Here is a 24,946-nt window from a genome sequence, read left to right on the forward strand (position 1 = left end):
TGTATCTTGCGTGGGAGTGAATGTGTTCGCCCCCTGCAGGTGTTTCACGAGCGTTCCTGGCTGAATGCGCTGGTGGCCAGTTCTGCGAGCGGAGTGGCCGTCGTCGCCACCATGACGCCCTTTGACGTCTGCTGCACGCGGCTGTACAACCAGCCGACCGATGCTCGGGGCAAGGGGATCATGTACACCAGCGTCTTGGACTGCTTCTTCAAGGTATGTGCCCGGCTCGGAATAGGGGAAACGGAAGACTTTTTTTGCTCCTCGCCGATTGATTTTTCAAAAGCCTTTTTGAACGACGGGTGTCTGTGGCTGCGTTTCCGCATTATGACTAGAGCAAGTTTTGCTATGCATGTTTGTTTGTACATGTTGAAGGTTTCACGTTTTGTGCTTATAGATTGACACGCTGTTTACAAACAAGCCCTCGTTTGCCCGCACCAGGTGTGGGCACTGCGCGTGCGCAGAAACCGAATTTACGTGAAGTGAATCGTCTGCGCATGCACAGTGCCGTCCACAGCGCCACCGCAGCTGCGTGACGTCATGGCCGCGTGTTGGCCTATATTTTAGGAGATGAATATGAGGACTTTTTAGCGAAATTTTAGGCTGAGTGTAAAAAGAATTTGCTTGACACATCATATTGTATGCCATTGTAAAATCTATCAAAGAGCAAACCTGCAATAAATTAAATTTACATTGCTATTACCGGTATGAAAATTTTGTCCAGTGAAAACTATGTGATGACTTTGTATTGTTCTTGTGCTTTCCTGAAAGATATGCCGTAATATGCTGAGACATAGCCCACCTAAAATCGAAAGCAAATCGGGTGAAAATAATGAGTAGACAAACTTTCGGTATGTGATAAAAAAAGTAAAAAAAAATTATAGTTTTAGATTTTGTGGCTTGCGAAACTTGTGATTGCAGGAAGGGGCGATAAAGCAAGGACGACCGTCCTTCCCAGTCATCAGTGTTCGCTTATCTCCCGTCTTGTCTAAGTGACACCATTTCTGCTGAGGTCACCATTGCCAGGGTCCTGCAATTACTAGAAATGAGCTGTCTTCTGGTGTTTTTGAAAAAATAGGAAATTCTGCCAAAATTGGCCATCTTTTGGGGGTGGGGCATCTCTCTGAATATTGTGGTAGTTGTTTATTTTATATTTGCGACTCCAATTCATTATAGGTGGCGCCACTTGTTCTCCAAAATGGCCGTTATAGTGAGGGTCAGAGATGCATGCCGGTATACCAGTTGCTCAGCTGGCTTCACTGAGCAGCAGAAATTATTCCTGCTTAGACGAGAAAGCTAAGGTATTATGAGCACGGGTCACCTCCCTATCCTGAAGAAATAAACACTGTTTAGCGGAATATTTACGTCGGAGGGACGTTTTAATTATGGAACGAAACCAAAACTAAACTCTATTTTGAACTTAATTTCTTGGTATAGATGTTAATTTCGGGTCTCTCATAAATTAAAAAAAAATTGGGTTGTGTGTGTGTTTATACAGCCTAGAACTTGGTCTGCCTCACAGGGGCGACGAGTCTCCCAGCTGTAGATGAGAAATTTAGCCAGTGCAGTACAGCCGCTAGCCTGGGGTCTTTAACGTGCATCACGCAGTAGTGATACACGCCGGTACGATGCTCATCCAGATCGAAACGGGCAGGGGTGGGGCTCGAACCCAGGATCCCTGGGTTCTGCAGCGCGAGCTTTCGCTCCACGTGCTCCGAGCTGGTGTGCGCTAGACCACTCGGCCACCGATCCCCCCGTTTTCATAAATTAAGATATGTCTCACAGTGTAATTATTATACTAAAGGAATTGTTTGCGTAAAATTTATTTTGTGACGTACGTCTCCGATCCAGGCAGTTCAAGATATTTGGAGTCCACGGTCTCTCTAAAGACGGGGCTTTTCATACCCCTTAGAGGTAACATAGAGTATTGCGTTTGTTGAAAAATATCGGTGCTGGTAATTGTGTGCTCCTGCTACCATTTCTCGCTCGGATAATTGTCATGTGAAATAATGAACTGCGGGCCTTTTAATGGGTTTGGAGGTATTTATATGAAAAATTGCTTTAACATTATTCCCAAGCACAAGAATAACAGAATCAATCTGAACTTTACAAAATATTGTTACAGGTGATGAGTAGATTATGTTCATAAAAAATTTAAATTAAGAAACGCTGTTCTCACTGCAAAACCCAAAGACGAAATTGGAGTCGGACAGCAGAAGTGTTTGTGTTTTTTAAAGCAACGCTTATATTACATCCAGCTTTGACTGTTTGTCTATCTTGATGACGATTTCATAGTTTTTATATGCTAAAAATAAAACAAAATGAGGCCTTTCTGGTAGGACTGTTAATTTTTAATAATTAATTATAATACAATTAAGATATTTTAATACATAGTTTTTCGAGCTCTACTATAATTTTTTTCTTATGATCTAATTTCAAACGCGCGAACAAGTATGGCACTTAAAATGTGCAAATTATCCTCACTGGTGTCAATTGGAACCTTTTTAATTAACAAGTCATAACCCCCCCCCCCCCCCCCAATTAAAAAAAAAAAAGTAAGAAAATAAACAGATTTTTTTTAGTTACTATTCTTTTTAGAACTATATGCTTCTTTAATTTTCACGCACTGTCTTTTTCCAAATTTCAGCCTTTCCAGTTCAAAGGGACGCTTACCCGTTTGCCCGTCTGCATGTTTCGTTGGCGTTGGAAATTGGTGAAACAGTACTGAGTTTTAGTATTGTGTATACGAGCGATAGCAAGCACTGTGTGTTTGTGTTGCGTGTTCTACACTGTGCGGGCACAAAAAGGCGGACTTGAATTGGAGCTTGGCGACGACGCGCATGCACAGCGTGGAACACGCAACTCTAATGCAAACGCACAGCGCTTGCGTCTGCTTCTGCACGCAATACTAAAACTCTGTTATAAGTTTGATTGTTGTAACAGAGTTTGTTATAAGATTGGGACAATGAAGAGTGTTGTTTGCATTTGGAAATGACATTTCGCGAGCCACGCGAGCCACGATCGTGAGCAGTTCTGCCGTGCCTGCTGAGTAGGAGAACCGAATGACTCTCTCTAGAGCACTTCCTTTTTTCGCCGCGGGAGGGCAAGTAACGAGCTGGAGACGCGAATACGGTCGGACGCCTTTATAACAAATGCCTCTAGTACAAAAACGCCCATTTAACGAAGTAAAATAAAAGTCCCGGCCAATCTCCTATGTGTTCAATATATTTCTCTGACCACTACAACGAATTCCTGTTTAATAAATATATCTGTTTATTGAAGAAATTTCGCGGCCCCATGAAGCAAAAATGACCGGTATTACGAATTTTCTAAGTGAAGAGTAATCGACCTCACATAAATTATCGCTCAAGTGACGCGCGTAGAGAAGAGAAATACTGCGGCAGCGGCAACTGTTGAAATTGCCGTTGCCGTCACTGTGCCGCCGTCACTGCAATGCCACGCCGCATGTTGTCGGTTTTGGGTCTAAATACAGTGTAGACCGCATATAACGTATGTCGCGGCAGTCGCGAAAATCCGCACTATAAGCGGTACCGCGCTATAACCAAAACATCAATTTTTCAGGCCAAAATACATGCCATCAGACAACTTACCTTTGTAAAAGAATTAATTTCTATGTTAGATGAAAAATAAAGCTTAGTTTGAGGAAAGTCTTTATTTCACCAGACTAGTACACTTGTCTCTCAAGTGTCACACATTCTGAAAGAAATGAGCGACTTTTACCTGGCGTAGCTTTTTAACGGCGTCGCGGGCTGCGGACGGACGTTGCAAGCGTTCGGGAATGCTAACCCTAATCACTTTTCTCCGGCGATAAAAACGCGTAAAAATTCGTATCCTTTATACGGTACGCGCCAGTAATACCTTCAACTTGAGCACAGGCACGAAATGCTCCAAATAAGAAATCCGGGCGATGGTCGAAAAATGCACGCACGTGCGTGCGTGCGTTTAGAAAGCACCACTGTAGTCGAAGTAAACAAACACGACGACACGGGCGTTTCTGCCGTCTTGAGAGTGCCGCCACAACATCGCCGCATGTGTAGGTGGATCTTCCCTTCTAGTATGTGCTGGGTTATCATAGCGACACAAAACGAAAATTCAGTCAAGGTTAGCGCTTTTACGCGGAACGATGAACTTCCACCATGTTTCTACGACGGCGGTCACCACCGACGCCATGTTCGCGAATAGAAGCCGACCCGCGCGCGAACACTTCTCCTCGACCTGCGATTGGTCTGTCGTTGCGGTTGTTTCCAACACAGCAGAGGGATGCACGCACGCACGCACGTGAACGACACGTGCGTGCGTCCCTCCGTCGCTATGGCAACTGAAGCCTCCCACTTCGCCTCTCCCCGCTTTTTCGAGCAACCTCCTTGCCCCGCGAGTGCCGCTCGCGGCTAGCGCTGTTATCTAGTGTCGGCGCAGTCGGCGGGCTGTTCGAGAAACCGCACTATAACCGGTATTTCCCTTCGCGCGCCTGCATTTTAAGCGGTGTGTAATTACATGGAGTTCTATGGGAGGCGAACCGGTGGTTTAAAAAAGCCGCGTTATACCCGGTACTGCACTATAAGCGGTTACGTTGTAAGTGGTCTATACTGTAATTTGTTAGTATGTAACCTTGTGTCTAGATGATACAGGTTGCTGCGTAGAAAGCCTGCACGCAGCTACATAGGCACGTAGTGCCATCTATACAGAAAGTGGCACACAAACAAATTATTTCGACCCAAAATCACTGATCTCCATGACAATAACTGGATTGCGCCTTCCCGCTTCGCAAGTGCGGCCACTGTACAGCCATCTTGAGACACTGAAAATCTACGTTTTGGAGCATTGTGGAGGTTGGGTGGCAGCGTGTTGAAGACACGTTTTCTGCTCATTCGTCGTCATTCGCTGAAGACGTTTTTTAAAACCTCCTGTAAACGGTAAGAATTGCCTTTGAGAACACGTGAAAATTTTTACGAAAGCGCAGCACCGCAGAAAAAAGGCACAACTTGTTGAACGCAAGTCTTGCCGGTATTCTTGATCGGTATCCAAGCGTGCGAAGGCAGAGACGCAGCACTTGGCATGCCAAGGAAGCTTTGATCACGCTGCAAGACCGGCGAGACTTGCATTAGACGAGCTGCACCATTTTCCTGCGGTGCTGCTCTGTCTTACAAATTTCCACATCTTTTCAAAGGCAATTCTCTCCGTTTACATGGGGCTTTGACAAACTTAGGCGAATGATGACGAACAAGCAGAAAACGTTTCTTCAGCACGCTGCTGCCCAGCCTCCACAACGCTCCAAAAAGAAAATTCTATGTGTCCCAAGATGGCTGTCCAGTGGCCGCACTTGCACTGCAGCAACGAAGTGGGGATGCGCGATCCAGCAAATTTTCATAGAGATCAGTGCCCGAAACCGAGAACGCCCGGCGTGTTGGCGGCGGAAGCAGTGCAAGGGAGGTGGCGTCGTGCCTCTGCCACGTGGGCTCGTGCATACTTTCGTTGCTTTCATTTTGCTCACGCGTTGAGTTCACACCACTCACTGTTCCAAGGTCAGTTTTTTTTTTTTTTTCAACGTTTCGTTTGGGCAATATGCACACTCTTTTTCTTATATTGAAAGTATGTCAGTGCATTTATAAAAACCCGCGCAAACAAAATCGCATAAAAATTTTTTTTTTATTATTGACAGTTGCAATTTTTTTATACTGTCTTGGCATTTGCTCGACCAATGGGCCGATCTTTGTGAGGGTCCAAGATTTCCAGTCTTGCTCGATCGGAGGTCCAAATTGTTCCACCTTGTAATGTGTTTGCACGATTCTAACACGCAGGCAGACTTAGCTCCCAGAAATTCAAAAAGTAAATTGCTGCCAATTCTACCACGCAGGTAAAACAATGAAGGTTGAACACGTACCTCCGTAGACCAGATTTTATGAAATGCGCCCCAATGTAAAAATAAATACCGTGCACTAGTAGCAGTTGTTGGAGTCCGACGATGGTTTTTTGCTGTTCACAGAAGTAATCCTTGCTTTTGTCTAAAGCATCTTAGGTGCCACGCTTCTTGCGCCGCTTGTTTGAGTGTGCAACCGTCACCTCTGGGAGGGTGGTCTTCCAAACAACTTTGCGAACTCGTCGGGTCGCTGGTTTTGCCAGGTCACGCAGTGCTACTCCTTTATTATCTCTTCCCGCCAGCATGATGGCCTTTCATTTATATAAAGCCTCCTAGTAGAATTTTTTTTTGTTTTTCACTTTAAAATGGCGGACATGAGTCTAGTTTTGGTTTTAACGCGCATGTATCTTTGGGCACCGATTTTGGTGAAAAAACGTGTGCGTTCGAATCGTGCAAAGTGGTAAGCAATTAAGGAATATCTGCGACTCCACCCATGACTTTAAAGTTCAAGCGAAATCAGTAGAACCGCATAGAAAGAAACGAGCTCTCTTTTTGGTGCACCGCTACACGGGCTGCAGCTGCCACGTGCCGAGTGCATAGCTGAATCGGCCGTGCTGCTGTATGCTGCCATAACACCCAGTGTTACCAGATTGAAGTCGGTTGACAAGCTTGTCAACCGACTGCGCTCGGTAATGCTTGCTGCACTATCAGGCGGCCCAGTGGACAGGAGCTGCGGAATCGGTGGAACATTGGATGCAGGTTACCTCCAATGGAAAGAATTCTATCGGGTTTTTATGCTAAAGGTGCAAGAAGAGCGTCCTTTGAAAATGGTTCTCCTTCGTTGTCCGTGGAGGCATCAACGTCGGCGGCACTAAGAATGATATCCGCCCGCACCTGCTCGCATGCAGGCCACAGAGAAGAACAGTTTTCGACCGCCGCTTTGATTATACATGTAATTGAGGGCAACACAGCTGCTTTGAGTGCTTCCTTTGAATGACATGTGGCGGTGCAAGCCGTCGCCCAGTTACCGAATTAGGAAAGGCCTAACTTACACAGTCGGTGAACGCCTTCGCTGAGTGATGGGGGTAGATGTGGGTGGTTTAGTGATTGTCCGTGTCGTTGCGCTGTTTTTCATTTTTAACCATGAAATACCAACTAGCCCGAACGTCAGTGTTAGTCCACTTGAATTTTTTATTGAACCGCATAGCCATTCGTCCGAACCCTTTCAGCTCGTCTGAGGGGGAAATCATTCTTCTTTTTCTCGAACCCACACTTCATCTTGGTCGTGGCTGTTGGTTGCAACGGGTGCTTCCACCCTTGTGAGGGGGTCCAGAAGATGAATGAATCAGTTACGAAGTCTGGCTTGAACTGTACATGACATGTGAAGGCTGAGCTTATTGTGGAGCGCACTTGGTGCTGCTCGAGATGGAGCTGCTCGATTCTGTCAAGTAATTGTCATCCTAATGACCTTTGGTGAGCAATGTGAAGTGCATTATTTTACATCTCTAAAGGGTCTAAGTTTAGAAGGTGAACATGTTGGTGGAATTATATGTTCCTCAAAGAACAAACACAGGCAAAAACTTCGTGTGAATTTTGCGGCGGTTTCTTCGCAGCGTATGTATAAGTAAAGAAGTACTGTTGATACCGGTTATAACGAAGTCAAAGGGAATCAGAAATCGCTTCACTATATCCACTTCTTCGTTATATCTGAACACCATAAAAGTAACACGCAAAAAAAAAAAGATAACATGAGCTGTCACAGGCGCATGTTTATCGTGCCTGCAAAAACTGGTTGAGGCTTTCCTGCATGCATTCTCTGCTAGATCGAAGCCTCTTCTTGCCAAATGCGAGAAGCTCCGATAGAGAAAAGATCCTGCGAGCTATGATGGCCCCTGTGGAGGACACCGGCGGTGTAAGGCATTCTTTACGTTTAGGAGCACTTCATCGAGGTTGGCGGTACTCTTTTGTCTTCCTCGTCGATGGGCAAACTTGTCATCGTTGAGTGGTGGTGATTCGCCGAATCGGTGCTTGTGCAAAGCTCAGCTTTCGTGCAGAGGGCGACCACACCAACTAGTGACGCCGACACGGAACACTAAGCATACAAAGAAGCACGCACGGCATCGAGTTCGGGCTCAAGGTCGTGTTTCGTTGGTATAGAGAGCCTTGATTGCGGATGGAGGCAACTGCTCAATTGGGATCACGTGGTTTATGGGCCGCATTTGCAAAAAGAGCTGCAGCGTGCAAGGAGACACCTAGTGCAAACATGTCCGCCTCTCCGCCTGGTTTTCTCACCACGCTGGCCACGCGACAACCAAATGCAGACGCACTTGTGCCAATCTGCCCAGGAGGAGTCAGCCATTGAATTGTAAATGCTCTCCGTGGTTGGAGTTGCTCTCTCCATCAGTACCTTGTTGCTAGCGCTCGAGACGCCTCTGTCGGCACGCCACGACGGCTTCTCTGCATGTGATGCGGAAAAGTCACTTCTTAGATAAGGAGTGAAGATCAGGCAACAATCCAGGGGCAAAGTGCGGCATTCTGCGACTTAGTAAATTTTTCATATTTTATTATTTTTTATATTGTAAGAATCTTTTTTCGCTATATATTCGCGTGAGCTGCTCGATTTCCTTCGCTAAAGACGTTCAAATACATTGAAAAAGTGCAAACGGCAATGGGAAATTGTTATCGCTTCGCTATAGCCGCTATTTCGTTATAACCGACTTCATTATAAACAAGCGCAGCAGTATTGTGGAGCAGACCAGGCTGTGGCGCCCCAAGCGACTAACTTTAGAACTACACGGTTGGGAATAACAAATAATAATGACTGAGCGCTCGGCCGACGTGCCGAACGCCGCGTCAGCGTTCGGCTGGAGTTTGTGTTCTCCGGTCGCCCGAGGGGGAGGAGGGGCTCTTTTCTTACCACTCTGACCTGCATAAACAATGCAGCATGCACGGTGCATATGCCCAGTTAGCACAAAAGCCGAAGTGGGTCAAGCTCGCATTCTCCGAGTGCTTTCGGGAGAGATCCGGAACTAACTTTAAACTTCACTTCGTGTATTGTTAATATTTCTATGTCACACTCTGCCCCGCGCTCTATTGAAAAAGATAACGTGGACATGCCTACAAAAAGGCCTGTGGGCCTATCCACGGGCCTTGTGTTGGGTAAACACTGAGGTGTGGGGACAACAAACGGGTTAGAGCGCCCTCTATAGTTCAATCTCCTCGCCAATAGCGCGGCAGTTCTGAGCAGAGTGTGTGTTAAAAATATCTCAGGAATGCAAAGAGGCACGCTATGCACCATATATGCCGTGCTGCATTCTAGATTGCTTCTCAGAGATTTCCTTATTCACAGCATGCTGAATCGAGTCATGGTAGTAGCCCTCTCTACATCAGCTGGTTTCATGTGGATTTGGTGGTACACTTTCACCAGTTCCACCTGACCAAAGGTGATTGCTCCATGCATGACACCGGTGAAATCCCACATCTGGTATTGGTTTGCAGTCGGAGACCGTATTCTGATTGAGGGGCTCTGATCCCTGCTTGGATGCAAGTCACCACTCTTTTTGAATGCCACCTGGAGGGCCGAAGATCGAGAACTGGAGGAAGGCTAGATATAGCCAAGTTCAAGCATGTGTCCAAACTCCCGTTTCACTATCCGTGGGCGATCGGTGTGAGACGTCGAGGTTAAGTGAACACCAGGGGTCCTGTCGTCTCGACGTACTGTCAAACCCACTTATAATTATAATGCAATTAAATGCAACGGTGCAAGCGAGCTGGACAAAAATGACGAAAGTACTTTCGCCACTTATAGTGAACCCGATAGTTCCGCGAAAAGTGGTTGTTTTATCAGTAGTTCGTTATATCTGGACTTACCTTTAAAACACGCTATAAAGGAGGATGATAAACCTGGTATTGGTAGTTTCACTCCGCCAGCTTTTTATTTAAAGGAACGTTTTGCACAATTCTAACGCGCAGGCAGGTTTAGCTTTCAAAAAATCAAAACGTAAATGGCTGCCGATTCTACCGCGCAAGTAAAATAATAAAGATTGACCACATACCTTATAGAACAGATTTTATGAAACGCATGGCAACACAAAAATAAATGCCGTGCACCAGCCCGACAGTGGTTCTACGCTGCCCACAGAGGTAATGTGGACAGCGAAGAATTATTGTCCACAAAGGGGACGATGGTTCTTTGTTGTCCACAGAAGTGCCGCGCTTCCTGCGCATGTACGAGTGTGCAACCGTCGCCTCTGGCAGGGTAGTCTTTCAACCACTTTGCAAGCTCGTCAGGTGTCTGGGATTACAAGGCCGCGCAGTGCTGCTCCGTTGTTATATCTTTGCACCAGCGTGATGCCCTTTCGTTTAAATAAAGCCTCCTAGTGGATTTTTTTTTCTCTCGTATTACAATGACTGACACGAGTTTGTTGACGCGAGAGAATGTGCATGATAGGGATACCAAAATGGCAAACATAAACAAACGCTCACGATGGTGATGGAGCTAGCCACCTTACACTGAGCATTGAGTTTTTCTTGAGTTAAATACAGAGTTTGCAAACATATGGTGAATTTGCATGGTTCTTTCTGCACGCTCTCGAGCGCGCTTCCCAGAGCGCGTGAGATCGGGTGGTGGAAAGAGAGTGCTGTTGCTTGATCGGCTGGTTCATTCTGGGACTCCTCTCCCTCTCGGAGCGCTTCCTAGCACTCCGTCGGTAGCTGTCGGAGTGCGGAGCGGCGCAGGCGTCACGTGATACTTGGACGGGGATCGCGTGGTTTCGTTGACGATGGCCGGCAGTGGTCTGTGGTGGTGTGTGGGGTCCGACATGACGGCGATTGATAGGTGGTTCTACAAAGTGCTTGTGCATTTGACGGTGTGAGGATTACAACGGACGGGACGACATTCGTTTGTGACCATAACAGGAAAAGTCGACGTGTGAAGTGTTCCCAGTGCTTTCACGAGATCGTTCATTTCACAGCGGTGAATCCACTAAGCCTAACCGACGAAGAAAGCTCGCAGAGCTGGCGGCTGTCTTACCGGGTTTTGCGGTCTCTTCAAAATATTTTCAGGTTTGTGTTGTAAAGTAAAGGGAAAGCCGAATATAATGCACTGTGATTTGTGTCGCATGGCGATATGTGCTATATCCTGCTTGCACAATATTTTGCCGAGAAAAAAATGTGGTTTATTAACCATTTTATATTTGCCTGCTCTGCCGTACGCATGACCACTATCGCAGCGCGTTCACTATCGAAAACGCGACGAGTTGACAACTCTTTCCAAGCATTGGCTTTCATTCCGTTCTGCCAAAATCAATTCGCATACTGCTGTTTTCTTTTTTTACATGCCGATGCTTAAAACAATTGACGTTACAACCATTTTTTTATCACGTTGGCGTAAATTTTGCTCAATCGCCCACCGTGTGCTGTACAATCGTTTTTTTTTTTATGCATTATAGATGTTAAGAAGTTTTACTTCCGTGACTGGTCGGAGAATGTCGGAGCACTCTGAACCCATCAGTTGTGATTGGCTGAAAACGATCCCGAGTAGCTCTGGCGGCAATAAGGGGGCGTTCGGCTGAATCAGGATCAGAGGATAGAGGCAACCACCCGAACTCATCAATAGAACGAACGAACGCAGCACGGCGTGAGAGTTGACTTTTTCCTTCTCCTCGTCTTCTCCTTCCCGTGCTCACGCAGTCGGGAGACTACGCCAACCGGGAGGGCGTTCTTGCTTTCGTAGTTTTGTTTCCTCCCCTGCCATGCGGCCGTGAAAGTTACTTTAACCTTTTGGGGTCATGTGAGTTTTCCCCTTGTCGGCCCCTCAGGTCAGAATTAGTTTATGCAAAAGTGATGCAAGCAACAAGTGACTTGAAATTTAACGTTTTTATTTTAATATAGTAATATGTTCAATTGGAAATAACTCTGCATTTTCCTGGGTGCTTTCAGTTCTTGAAATGCTAGCGGTACTTGCGCAGCGTGTGGTACTTTTCAAAGCAAGCGCCAGGGTGCAGGCCAGGTTGACAAGTGCAGGTTTTGCAGTAGAACACTGTTTCGCGCCGTTGCCCCTTGGTTTTTCTGTTCTTGCAGATGGCGCAGTCCTTGTTTTTGCTTCCATCGAGTTTATAAATAACGTGGTTCTTTCCACTCAGTCTCTCTTCACAGTCTCCATCAGAAGAGCGCCCCCGTTTCCTTGGCTGGTTGCGGACATTTCCAACAAGGTCCTTTATCAATGCCTTCCAAAACGTGAGGTGCTGCGGTGCTTGCTCGCCTTCGCTGAGTTTTTCGAGGCAGAAGTGAATGGTAGCTGTTGACTACTCCCACTTCCAGCAACAAAAAAAATAGGCATGCGCGGTGGCGGCGGCGCATGTCTCCTCATCACTCTCGGTACTGTCACCATCACTCTCTGAGGACTCATCAGAGACTATCTCAGAGGCCTCCTTTACATCATAGGTGTCTTCTCCACTAAAATCACATTCACTGTCACTTGAGTCACAAGCCTTTCCGTAAAATGCGGACGGAGTAAAGGTTGCCATGATGAACTCGTAAAAGGGCGCGCAGCATTCCCGCCCGCGCAGTTCGCAAAAAAAAAAAAAAATGTGTAGCGTCACTTGCAGCACCTTTCGAAGGTCGAAGAAGTCTAGTTTACATTCCCGATGACAGATGGCGCAAGTTGACATTGTCGGGGCGCGCCCGACACCTGACCTCAAAGGAGAAATGGGCCTGTCGGGGGAGCCCCGACATTTGACCAGAACCTGAATATTTTTTTGTCGGGGGTCACCCGACACATGACTCCAAAGGGTTAAGCGTCTCCCGGAGCGCCGCGCCCAAAATGTAACCTTTTAATCTTTTTTTTTTTTTTCTTTTCTTCCGAGAGCAGACTTTGTGTTCGTTGTAACAGTATGATGTTTTGAAAAACTGTTGTTTTATCTGAACCGATTTTAATGGGTAGGGCCTTGAAATCATATATTTTCTGAAAGCTGGTTGTTATAACCGATGGGTCGTTTTATGGGGGACTGTTATAAGTGGGTTTGACTGTAGCGGGTCATTTTTACATGTGTGTCCATTGAGGTTGGACGAAACACATTAAGAAATTCTTCAGAATGTCCTTTCGTAGGGGGGCTAGGTGCTTCTGACATTCCTGTGCAGTAAGACGAGTCTTCGTGTCGTGGTGGAGCCTTCCTCTAACGTCCATCGTGAGAGCGGAGTGTTGGAGAAAATCCACTCAAACAATGGGCTGGCGGACGTCGGCAATTAGGAAACGTGATTAAGTTTTTACCATGCGCCTTGGTTGGTAGCCCACTGATCGCTAGAAGTGGTGGGGTATCCTGCCAGTGACATTGTGCTTCCAGCGTTGAAGGTATGACGCAGATTTCTGGTCCCTGACCTACGAAGTAGCGAATGCTGGTAGCTCGGTTGGGGGCAAAGAAACGACCGCGGGACCTTAGGCCTGTGACACCATCCGCCTCTAGCATGCAATCCTGCCGTTACCCTTGTATGTGCTCTGTGGTCGACATTTTGTGGCGTCGTCACAATGGCAGTAATAACACCAGTGCACTCTGCATTTGGCAGCAGATTAAAAGCACTTTCGGTGGCAACCATAGTTTTTCTCTCTCGTTGAGCTCGAGGGTGTGAAGCGATTCGTACAGAGGTCCTTGAGCTCTTGCTTGAGTTGGTCTATCCTATCTCTCATTTCCAAGTTGGGAGACAGGAGGTGGGCAATCTTGTCCTCCAGGGCCGGAGATGATTGTGCAGTGGGTAGGCTGTCATCATGGTCTTGGACAAGAGGGATGGTTGGAAAGCCTGCATCCATTATTTGGTTGGAATATCCCACCTAAATATTGCACAGGAGAATCTGCAGAGAAGCATTCATGCAAGTTAACATGTTCACTTCTGTAGTTAAAATAGTTTACAATGGCAAAAAAAGGCCCCTCAGACAAAAGTCGCCTTTCGCATTCAGTTTAATCCAGTTTCCCAAAAGGTAAACGGTAATGATGTTATGTCATGCCACAACATCAGTTGGATCTTTTCAGGGATTCTTTAAATGTTTCGCTAAATGCGGTTTGGGATAAAATCTTGATGGATATGAAAGAACAGAGTACTTATTAGTAATGATGGACCGAATCTGCCAAACTTTGAATTCGGCGAAAATTTGGCAAACGTCTGTGCACGCGCGATAACTCGACAGGGCCATGGATTGCAAATGGATGCTGTGCAGTCGTGCGACCACCGCTGTACAGTGTACTTTTACCAGCGGTTACAGCGAGGTGCGGTGTATATGGTAACTGTGTGTTTGTCAGCCTTTGTGAGTGTGGTTTTCTTCAATATTTTGTGCCTCAAGAACGGAAGATCGGCCAGGAGTTGACGCAGTCCCACAGAGCAAGTGACAAGTAATGCGGTACATTTTGGATAACGTGATTTTCACTTGATCTTTCTGGTGAGGCAACGAGGTAGTTTCAACACTGACTGACAGGTACTTTGAAGCAGTCCTTGCCATTGTAGCAATCCTGTTTTCAGCTCACAAGTAGTCTGTGCCAAAACAAAAGAATATTGCTCCTTAGTTAGCATTATTTCATGGTTTTCATCTGTCCACATAAAACCAAACACAGAACTATCATGTTCGACACTACACGTCCAACATTCCTAACTCGTACCACCTTCCTGAACGTCCTCGCGTGTCCTGACATCAAAAGCTTGCACTTTAAAAGCTAAAAGGGGGTGGTTGCGAATACAGCGTCAAGTTACTCAAATCGAAGAGCTGGCATACTTACAATAATATTATTTCTTCTGGTGGAAGCTCAGCAGCCTTTGAATTTGTTTTTGTGTACGAAGCAACGACTCAGAGAGAAAATTGGAGCACAGTGTTGCTACCTTTATCTTAACAATGTACCGTATTTACTCGCATAATTTACACTTTTTTTTTTTAAATATCCATCATCAGAAAGGGGGTGCGCGAAAATTGCGGATATTTCGCGAGCACATCTTAAATAACACATCTGCAAAGGCTGTAATCTACCGGGTGAAACAAGGAGACGGTAGGCTCTTTAAATCGACCGGAAAATTCGGTTTCTTAACCTATCGCGCTACGACTTTGTGCAGCGTTGCCCACAGATGGTGCATTTTTTTTGTAAAATTTGCAAAGAGCGAACTTACCTGAGGAAAAAGTAAAGAAAGAAAAAGGCTTAGCTCCTATGGAAACGCAGCGACGCCACCGATCTGCAATCAACACGGCGCCGTTTTGCACGGTAGACAAGAGATGGCGCAACGAACGCCGCCAACGAACGAGCATACGGGCGCCGAGAGCCGGCCGAGGTATTCCTCAAGGGCTCTTTAGCAGACGATCTTTTCGACTCAAAAGCGGCGCGCGTTCCGCAGGCGGCGACAGTCGCAGAAACAAAAAAGACAGGCGCGGTAACAACAAGGAACTGCGGTTCCTCGGCTCTCGGCGTCGTCTGCTCGTTCGTTGGCGGCAGTTGGCGTCGCGACCGCTTGCGCCATCTCTTGTCTACCGTGCAAAACGGCGCCGTGTTGATTGCAGACCGGTGGCGTCGCTGCGTTTCCATAGGAGCTAAGCCTTTTTCTTTCTTTACTTTTTCCTCAGGTAAGTCCCCTTTTTGCAAATTTTACGAAAAAAATGCACCATGTGTGGGCAACGCTGCACAAAGTCGTAGCGCGATAGGTTAAGAAACCGAATTTTCCGGTCGATTTAAAGAGCCTACCGTCTCCTTGTTTCACCCGGTATAGTATAAAAATACAAATATAGAAACGGCAAAAGTGTTTTTTTATTCTACAAAATACACCTGCTTTGTTTACTCCGAGTCGCTGGTGGAGCTCTCGCACTCGGTACCATAGCTGCGATCGTCGTGGTTGTCGTCGTCGCTTTCGTTCCAAATAGCATCGTCTTCAGTTCCGTCAAGCGGGTTTGATAGTCCCATCTACTGAAGCTTGACTCGACAATGCTGGGAGAGACCATGTCCCACACTGTTAGAACCCACTCGCTGACAGTTTCCAAGGGTGGCCTCTTTATCCTTCCACTGGGAGTGAGGCTGTGTTCTCTGCTGGCCATCCATTAAAAAATAGAGTTTGCACACATAGTCTTTGAACGGTTTGTTGATTGACACATCCAAGGGCTGTAAAACCAATGTTAGACCTCCCGGCATGACAACAAGGTTTGTTTTCATGTCTCGCAACTTTTGCTTCACACTGTCGACAAGGTGACCTCCTGAAGTTGTCCTGTACCAGCAGCGATGGCAGTCGCAACAGAGCGCGTGGTCGTTTTCCCCAAACAGTTTCAATCCAGTCTTGCATTAAAGCTTTATTCATCCATCCTTTTTCATGGACACGGATGTGTATGCGACCTTGCAGTTTCACTTTTGGCAACGCCTTCCGCTTAAAAATGACGAAGGGCGGGACCTTGCGCCCATCAGCAGTTACCGCCAGCATGACAGTGCAGCGTTGCTTCTCACAGCCAGTTGTTCTTACAGGAACAGCTGAAGCACCTCTTTCGCTTACTGTAGTGTTAGGTGGCATATCGAAGGTCAGCGGCGTTTGATCCGCGTTCCCGATCTGGGACATAATGAAGTTGTCCGTTTTCCGCAACGCGATCATGAACCGATGAAATGCCAACACCTTCTCTTCATAGTCTTCGGGCAAACGCTGGCAGAGAGTCGTCCGTCGTCTCAGAGACAAGTGGTGGCGTCTCATGAAGCGTGTCACCCATCCTCTGCTAGCCTTGAACGTTGCTGCTGAGATACCTTTTTCTTGTGCAATCTTTCTTGTCTGAAACTGTAGCATCTCGCACGACACGGCGTGACCAGCCGACCTGTGATCACGAAAATACTGTAGCAGTTCATCTTCAACAACAGGAAAGTTCCCTCGTTTCGGCCCCCGAAACGCTTTTCTTCCCGGTCTTGCACTTGCCAGTTGCAACTTCTGTCTTCGCCAATAACGTACGTGGCTCTCGCTCACCCTAAACTGCCTGGCAGCAGCGTGGTTTCCATTTTCCTCAGCAAACTTGATCACGAGAAGCTTCAACTTCGCTGTATTGTTATTGTAACCCATCGCAAGAGCAATCGTCGAGAAAACTGTTGACGGCGTCAAACTTGAGCCACACAATGCAAACAACGGAAAGCATGCGCTTTGGCGTCGCAGATGTCGCAGACTTCGCGCCACTGCCACTCCAGACGACCGCAAGCGCACACCACACGACACACAGACACACACGACAGTTTCCACATCCGGGAATCTCAGCGTGATGTCATGGTCCCTTGCAGGCCAACCACCTCGCAGCATTGAGCCAGAGGTGCGCGCGCGCGTCCCGTAGCTCGCGCAGGGAAGCGCAGAGTCGCATCTTTCTCTCACTCTCGCCTCTCACGGTTGCGCGGAATTTCCGCAGCTTTTCGCTCGCGTGCCTGTGGGGCGTCTGGAGAAACGGTTGGCTTGCTGGTGCAGAACGGTGCAGGGCACGCAAAATACGCAAGCAATTAGTTTTTTTCTAGAAATCTGGGCCTTAAGTTAGGGGTGCGCAAATTACGTGTGGGCGCAAATTATGCGAGTAAATACGGTACACACTTGTACATTTGTGCTGTTAAGGCCTCAGAACTGAAACTCTCGTATCATGACTGTGGCCACTACTACCCAACCTCGTTTTCACACCACTTCTGCAAGAAATCAATATAAAATTTGTCAGTAAACACACAAAAATGACACCAATACAATTATCTTGTAGAATATCACCTTATTTAGTAATAACTGTGTCAATATGCAGTATATGTTGTATTTAAGGAATAAAAAAAATGAAAAACTTCTTTTGCCAGAAAACAACAAAATATCAACTTTTAAGTCTGGCAACAATGTATTTTGGCGGAATCTTTAGAAAAGATCGGCAAAACTTCGGCTTTGCTGAACCTCAATATTCGACGCCGAATAGACCATTTCCGAAATTCAGTGCCATCTGGTGGTTCGTAAAGCAGTTTATGTTTTGCCATATCAATGGCGGATATGAACTTCTACCGGCACCATCACTTTAGCAAGTCAACGGCATGCGAGGACTTGTTTATTGTGAATTCTTTCTCGATCACTTTCAGTTCGATGGTGACCAAGAACCTGCATTCAGAACAAAGCACCAACCCACTCAGATGGCTCGAGAAAATTCTATACACCAAGGTGCTTTAAAGCCGATTGTGTGCCGCCCACAGATTGACTGAATCTGAGTTATTAGAAATAAACGCTTACGTAGCTCTTGTGTTCCTTTCCTACGTCGCGTCGTACTGACCCCCCGAATGTACAGGCCTTGCATCATCCGCTTAGGAGCATCTTCAACGTCTTCCTTTATCAGTCACTACAAGGCCGCCATTGGTATGGCACAGATGCCGTTCCACAGATGATGGTAGTGATCAAAGTGGCCAGTCTGAATTTCGGAAAGGGTCTATTGCCGATTCTTCAAAAGTTTGGCCCATCACTACTTATTAGTGTTTGTTTCCACATGGGAAATATAGAAAAGATATATTCATGGGAAATATAGAAAAGAACTGCCGAATTGAGTGGCCTCATGTTAGATATGACGACAGGCATGAATGTGAACCACACAATGCTGCACAGGCTTAAAGGGGAACATTGGCCTTGGAGCTTTTTTCTTATTTTATGACGAAACCTAATGAAACCGCACAAGTTTATTCAGCTTTTAGGGCTGATTTAAAATATCTGGTCATTTTCTAAGTTAGTAGATAATTAAGTCGTCAAGTGTCGTCAAGATAATTAAAGCTCACCTGCATTTGTTTGGAGGAACAATAGGGAAAAAAAACTACTGAACAAAATATCCTTTTTAGCACATGGCTAGATACTACGAAGTGTAGATAATGCAATGTTGGAACCACTTTCAAGATTAACCTATTATTAGTGATTTTATGACGCATTGAAGTTCAGAGCACTATATGTGGCTAACTAATAATAAAACAAAATATAAATTAGAAAAATTTCTTAGACTTATATTAGATATCTGCTCTCAACATTGTATGCTTCACACATTTAGCTACTTGTTTTCGGAGAAGTTATATTTCTATGTGCCCTAGATGCTGAGATATCCATCCTGCAAATTTTCAACAAGTTGAAAAATTGTGTTTTGTGAAAACACAATTTTAGAGTCGACTTCAACGCACATTCAGCCTGCATAGACATTATAAATTGATGTATAGCTCAAATATTCATCCACGAAATTGGAAACGTGTTAGATTCAGAAAGGCGACAGCTGTAGAAGTCAACATTGCTATTTTCAAAAGATTGAGGTTTTAGGAATGTTTTGTTTCCAAAGACCCATGTCCTCCTTTAAGTTGGCTATAATACAGGAATGGACAACGCTGTCTTTTCATGAGCTGTGGTATATGGACATGCGACAATATTTCAGTGCTTATTTGACGGAGATAATGAAGTAGTATGGGTTTGGTGACAGAGCAAAACCACGGAGACCAGACAAGTGATGGGCTGTGATCAGTTCAACTTTTCGAGATTTTTTTTTCAAGGAAAGGGCTGCCAACAAAAAAGAAAAAGGGAAAAAATACATGTTGGTTGTTGAGAGCTCAGCAGAAGGGAAAAGCTGTTCCTGTGTTGGGTGTTTAGGGCAGACAGAATTGGACAAAACAGCTTGCCAGAAGGATTTCATTTACACTTCCAGGGCTAAATATTTGCTGCAGTCAGCCTTTCTCTAATTGCGAGGACACTGGACAGGTTATGATATATTTATTTTTATTTCAAAATGCCGCGAGCCCCTTCATGGCCTTGTGGTGTCACTACGTGAGGAAAGAATCGGGGAATAAGTCGCAGAGAAAAACTTCAAGGCAGCCTATCTCAATCTGTTCGAAATTAATTGAAGGCCTTGCTACCAACAAGCTCGGACAAAAATTATACTATATCTTGCTTTGAAAGTTGCTCAGGTAATGTAATGGCCGTCCTAGTCCTTTATAAATGCAGAAAAAATTGTCTGCATGAAAACTTTTGTGCGACTTTCCTCGTACAGTAGGGAGTACCTCTGATTTACTTGCTAATTTGTACACTTTTCTTTTTGAATTTCGGTACATCAGAAAATGGGGGCACAAATGATGCGGAGATTTCACAAACACGTCCCAAATAACACGTCTACAAAGGTCGTAGGATGCAGCACACAAAAGAAATGTCATACCAATGATTTTATATATATATTTTTTTTTTTAAATTTCGCGAGGCACTCTTACTTTGTTTACGCGGAGTTGCTGTCTGAACTCTCACTTTCGGTACCATGGTGGCCATCGTCGTGGTTGTCGTCATCACTTGCGTTTCAAATATTATTGTCTTCAGTTTCGTCAAGCACATTTGACAGTCCCATCTTCTCAACACGACAAAGCTTTCAGAGACCATGCCCCATGCTGCCAGAACCCACAGGCAGACTGTTTTCACGGGTGACCTTTTTATTCTTTTACTGGAAGTGGGCTGTGTTCTTTTCTGACCATCCATTCTGAATTGACCATGCAACCCTCTTCGGCAGCATAAGCAACAAAACATTGTGGTAGTTTTGTAAAAATGTTGAATAGATATGCAGCCTTATTTAGTCTTCAAAAGTGATAAAAGAATGAGTCATTTAATGCTGTTCTTGTAATTAAATGTACATCACATGTTTGCAATACAGTTTTGGTTTCGAACACAGGTGTTGAAAAAGAAGACAAAGTTTTTAGCCATCGACTGAACGGATCCTGTCGAGAAACAAACCCAGTGTACAGGGCTGTTAAAACTGAAAAGTCGGTCCATCTAAAGAATTTATCTGAAGCAGATGGTCCTTTTCGTTCTCCTTCAACTAGCACTTTCAAATGCACAACAATGTATGGATCTGTCTGGACCTAGCCATGCTGCTGGTCGTTCCGCAGCTCGCACTCGATGTGGAATATGATTGTGTGGCAGATTGACAATAATGAAGCAGTAAAATTGAAAAATGGTGTCGATCATAGCCTGCACAACAATTTTAACGTTAAGAGAATTTGCATTTTCTACTTTTTACATTGTTTATCTAGTCACAAAGGGCAAAAAACACATCTCCTTCCTTTAAAATGCTGTGATTCCGCAACGTAATAACGAGGCAAAAATGAGAAAATTTTACGATCTGCAGCTGCGAGTGGCGGCCATGAGAGCAACGCGGCGTGACGTCAAAAGGGGGGGGGGGGCTTGTAAAAAATAGCAAGTTGTGCAACTACCTTTTCGATGAAAGGTAATTTTTCTATAAATCTTGACATTTCAACATAAATATAAATGCGTCAAAACCTGGTATCAGTGACAAAACTTTTTGTTATATGGAGTTTTAGTGGCGCCATCTATCCGAGGTCAAGAAAACCGTTGGCTCTATATGCTACCGCGAGGAGCCGCCAGATGCCGGACATTAGCTGGACGGCGTAGGGGACGGCGGAACCCAGTTGTGCACGTTGGCACTTTTGTCCTTTTGCCATGTTGATCATGCGGCGCAAGCATAGGGTCATTTTGTTTGCAAGTGGGTGAGTTCTCGCTGCTCACTGATGGCACTAGAGAGAGATCTTCACCGGAACCCCACGGGTCCCCCTTTCACGTCACAGCGCACGTGACTTGGAAGATGGTGAAGGGGGTGAGAGGTGCCAAAAACCCCTATCTTTGTCATTTTTTAAAAATAAAAACTAGGACATTCAGGCAAAAGCGGTTTTTCGTTCTTTACTTCAGAAGGGTCGAGACACCAACTCCAACAATTATTTAAGCAAAGCACTGAAAATGTTGCACAGCTCCTTTAATTATTGGTTTTCAATCTTCCATAAATTGGTCATGTAATTTCAGTAGTGTGGTGGGGGAAAAAAACTATGAAAGTCTGGACCATGGCTCCCAGAGTGCATAAGCAATCTACTAAAGCTCCCTAGTGTATCAGTTCCAGTGTAAGCTCCAAGCAATCACTTTTTGTAGTTTGTGAGTCTAGACCACGGTTGAAGAAGGGAGAGGTGTCTGAACTGCACCGTTTTGCCATAGAACGAGTGTGTCAAAGATTCGCTATAATTTATGACAAATGTCGTAGGATGCGCATGTGACGAGGATCTCGAGGAGCTTATTTGCTCTCACTTTTCAGTGCCGCACTGCGCGCAACCGCACCTGTGCGGGAGTCCCAAACCGACAGCGCCCCTTCTGGGAGACGTGCAAAGCCCCAGTGAATTTTTGTCCCCTTTTCTGGTCTTGTTCAAACACCCGTCTCTTCTTCCACCGTTGTTTGGACATTGAAAAATGTTGCTAGGGTGCTCGCACTTACCTCTAACCTAGCGATTATTTATTTTCAAAGGTGTTCAAGACTGAAGGCGTGATGGGCTTCTACAAGGGAGTTACGGCCAGCTTCCTCAGGCTGGGACCTCACACGGTACTGAGCCTGGTCTTCTGGACAGAGCTGAGGCGGAAATATGCCATCTTCAGCGAGAGCGGCATTCAAACCGCCTAGGCCCCGACCCGCTAACCCCACGTCGTCTGCAAGTCTGCGTCCCACCGCTCTACTGTTCAATCTCGCGTCACGCTCCGCCCGATCGAGTGAAGGACTCTGCTGGATGGATGGATGTGGCACGTTTTTACCACTGGTTGTGTCTCACAATTTTGTGACACATTTGTAAGGGGAACAGAATCTGTCTTTTACGACAGGAAGGGAATGTTTGTACCTCTTGATATGGTCTGTTTGCCGTTCGGGCTGTGAAGGTTTCAGCATGTTTAGCGGGCGACCCGTGGTGCAGCTGTAAGAGTTAAGGCACACAGGATATGCCTTTATAGGTTCTGGTTTTGTAAGAAGGTGCTGTAGAAGAGAGAACACTGGTTCGGCAAGTGTGCTGAATTTCGTTGAAGCAATGGTTTTTTTCTAAGACTGAGGCATTTGCAACCACGACTGGACTTCAACCGTAATGCAAGGAGAGGGGCGCTAAAAGACAATGGCACCATCATTCTTGACTTGCTGTTTTTTTTTATTTGAGTTCCCACATTTTGTCGCGCACCTCATAAATTTTTTGCGCACAAGGTGTCTGGTGTTCACGTGACTCAACGATGTAGCATTTTGTGTACCTAGAAGTATTTATTCTTTGCATTTTAGTACCAAAAGATGGTATTTGCCTAGTTGTACATAGATCAATCAAGTTTGAGTTGTTTTTAGGTTTGGGTGCTTTACTGTGCAGCATCTAACATGGATTGCCACTGTTGCTGGCCTATGTGAACAGGAACTGCACAAAGAACATTCACATGCGTTTCGTTTCTCGGCTTGATTGGGAATGGCCAAACACAAATGGGAGCCTCTCAAGCTTTTTTCTTCCGATTATTATTCTAAGATTACAGTTTTTCTGGTGAGACAGTGTAACCCTCCTTTCACTCAGCTTTAGTTTAACCAGTGCAGGGGTTATCTTGGTTCACAGCCTTGTATGTTTTGTTTACATGACAGTGGCATTTTCTTGAAGGTTCCTACATCGAGCATGAATGGCACAGTTATGTTGTTTTATTTGGTTGTTTAATCTCATTTAGCACTGTGATAAGCAACCTCTTGTGCAAACTCGAAATATGGAATCTCATCTGTATTTCTGATATTTTCTATTTAAAATTTTGTGGGCATTCATTAGGGACATGTGTTAAATTTTTTATTGCGCATGCACTGGACAAGTGCTCTGAGTTACCATTTTTATTTTTTTGACTATATGGAGACACTAGGTGTCATGCCAGCAGTAGTGTATGTCAGTTCCCAAAGAAATGTTTCTTAATAGGTTTGAAAAAGGTGTTGCCATTGAACTGAAAATATTGTGAAGCCTTGTACATAGAGCCTGTAATAAATACTTTGTTTTCCACATGAAACCAGCAACAAAAAGTGTCTTTAGGGCAGTGTTTGCTTTTTCACCTTTTTAAAAAGTAAGTACACGCGGGTTCTTCGTTTTCGGGTAAAACCCTTTTTGACAGGATTTACTCTACAAACTGATATAATCAGATTGACAATATTTTTTAATGATGAAGAATGGGCTCTCCCAGCCCATTTTCAGAACTATTTGGAGACTTAAGCACCAACCCTCTGCTTTAAAACTTTTGGAAAATAAGCAAAGGACATTTAAATACCGACCCTGAAATTCAGATCCCGCCTAGCTAACAGCTAGCTAACCCCTTTGCGTCAGCTGCTTCTCCAAGCACTCCGGTGCAGAGCAGTGGAGCCCACCCTATTATGTGCCCGTTCTGCATTTATGCTTTTGTACCTAACAATTGCCTATCCCCCTGTGTTTTAAGGTTATCTTTATAATTTTAAAAGCGGTTGCTCAGTTTTTTTGGTTTTTTTTACGGTGAAGGAGTTGCTAGTGTCAGACAGAAACACCGGCAGAACTCCAAATCTGTGAGAAACAGTTTTGTTAAAACACCCGAGATTAGGTGAGAACATCTTGAAATAACCAAAGTAGAAGAGACTGAGAGACGTCTGAGAGAGAAGTGTTGAAAGGAAAGGAAGCCTGGAACTTATTCTGACTACCTTCCCTGTCCCTTGTTTTGGTTGTTCCAAGATTTTCTCACCCAGTCTTGGGTGTTTCAACAAAAAAAAAAAAAGTGAGTTTACACTAGCTTGCCTGTGCTCTCACTGTGCTTTCGTGAAACGATGCATCATTACCTAAATCATGTTTAAGCTAACAGGGTGCCATCGAGTGTCTAATTGGTAAATCCCGTATATTTTCAAGCTGCAAATCTCTCCAAACCTCCACAACCTTCATTTATTTTTTTTCTGCCTCTTTCTTTTTCCTTTCTGTATATTGCTATGTCGGGTCACTGACGTCACTCGTGCTTCCTCAGATCGACCCCTCAAGCCTCAACCCTGCCACCCGTCGTTTGAAGCGCCATTCTAGAGGCTGCGTTTCAGAACTACTCTTCAGGGACTACGGCAGTCCCATGTAGACGCTGGTCTTCAAACCCTGTGTATTCCATAGAGTACGCTGTTACCGTAGCAGCCGTCTCCAAAACAGTGGCGCGTCGAATGACGGGAGGCAGACCTTGGAGGGAGGGAGGGGGCTTACATTTTCTGGAGAGCTGCGCGCTGCCATCCGTGCCTGCTGGGTTGTGGAA

At 45.4% G+C, this 24,946-nt stretch overlaps 1 protein-coding gene across 1 annotated transcript in view; it reads left to right on the top strand.

Annotated features, from left to right (window-relative positions):
• Nucleotides 1-23,720, top strand: part of LOC8042353 (solute carrier family 25 member 35) — a 43,535-nt gene extending 19,815 nt beyond the window's left edge. Inside the window, exons 3-4 of the mRNA XM_040211211.3 lie at nt 40-213; nt 22,176-23,720. Of these exons, the coding sequence (XP_040067145.1) occupies nt 40-213; nt 22,176-22,328 (327 nt within the window). The 3' untranslated portion in view covers nt 22,329-23,720. The remainder of the gene's footprint in view (nt 1-39; nt 214-22,175) is intronic.
• The last annotated feature ends 1,226 nt before the right edge of the window (nt 23,721-24,946 follow it).

This window comes from Ixodes scapularis, unplaced genomic scaffold (genome assembly GCF_016920785.2).
Source record: "Ixodes scapularis isolate PalLabHiFi unplaced genomic scaffold, ASM1692078v2 PGA_scaffold1__304_contigs__length_218370807, whole genome shotgun sequence".
NCBI classification, from domain to species: domain Eukaryota; kingdom Metazoa; phylum Arthropoda; class Arachnida; order Ixodida; family Ixodidae; genus Ixodes; species Ixodes scapularis.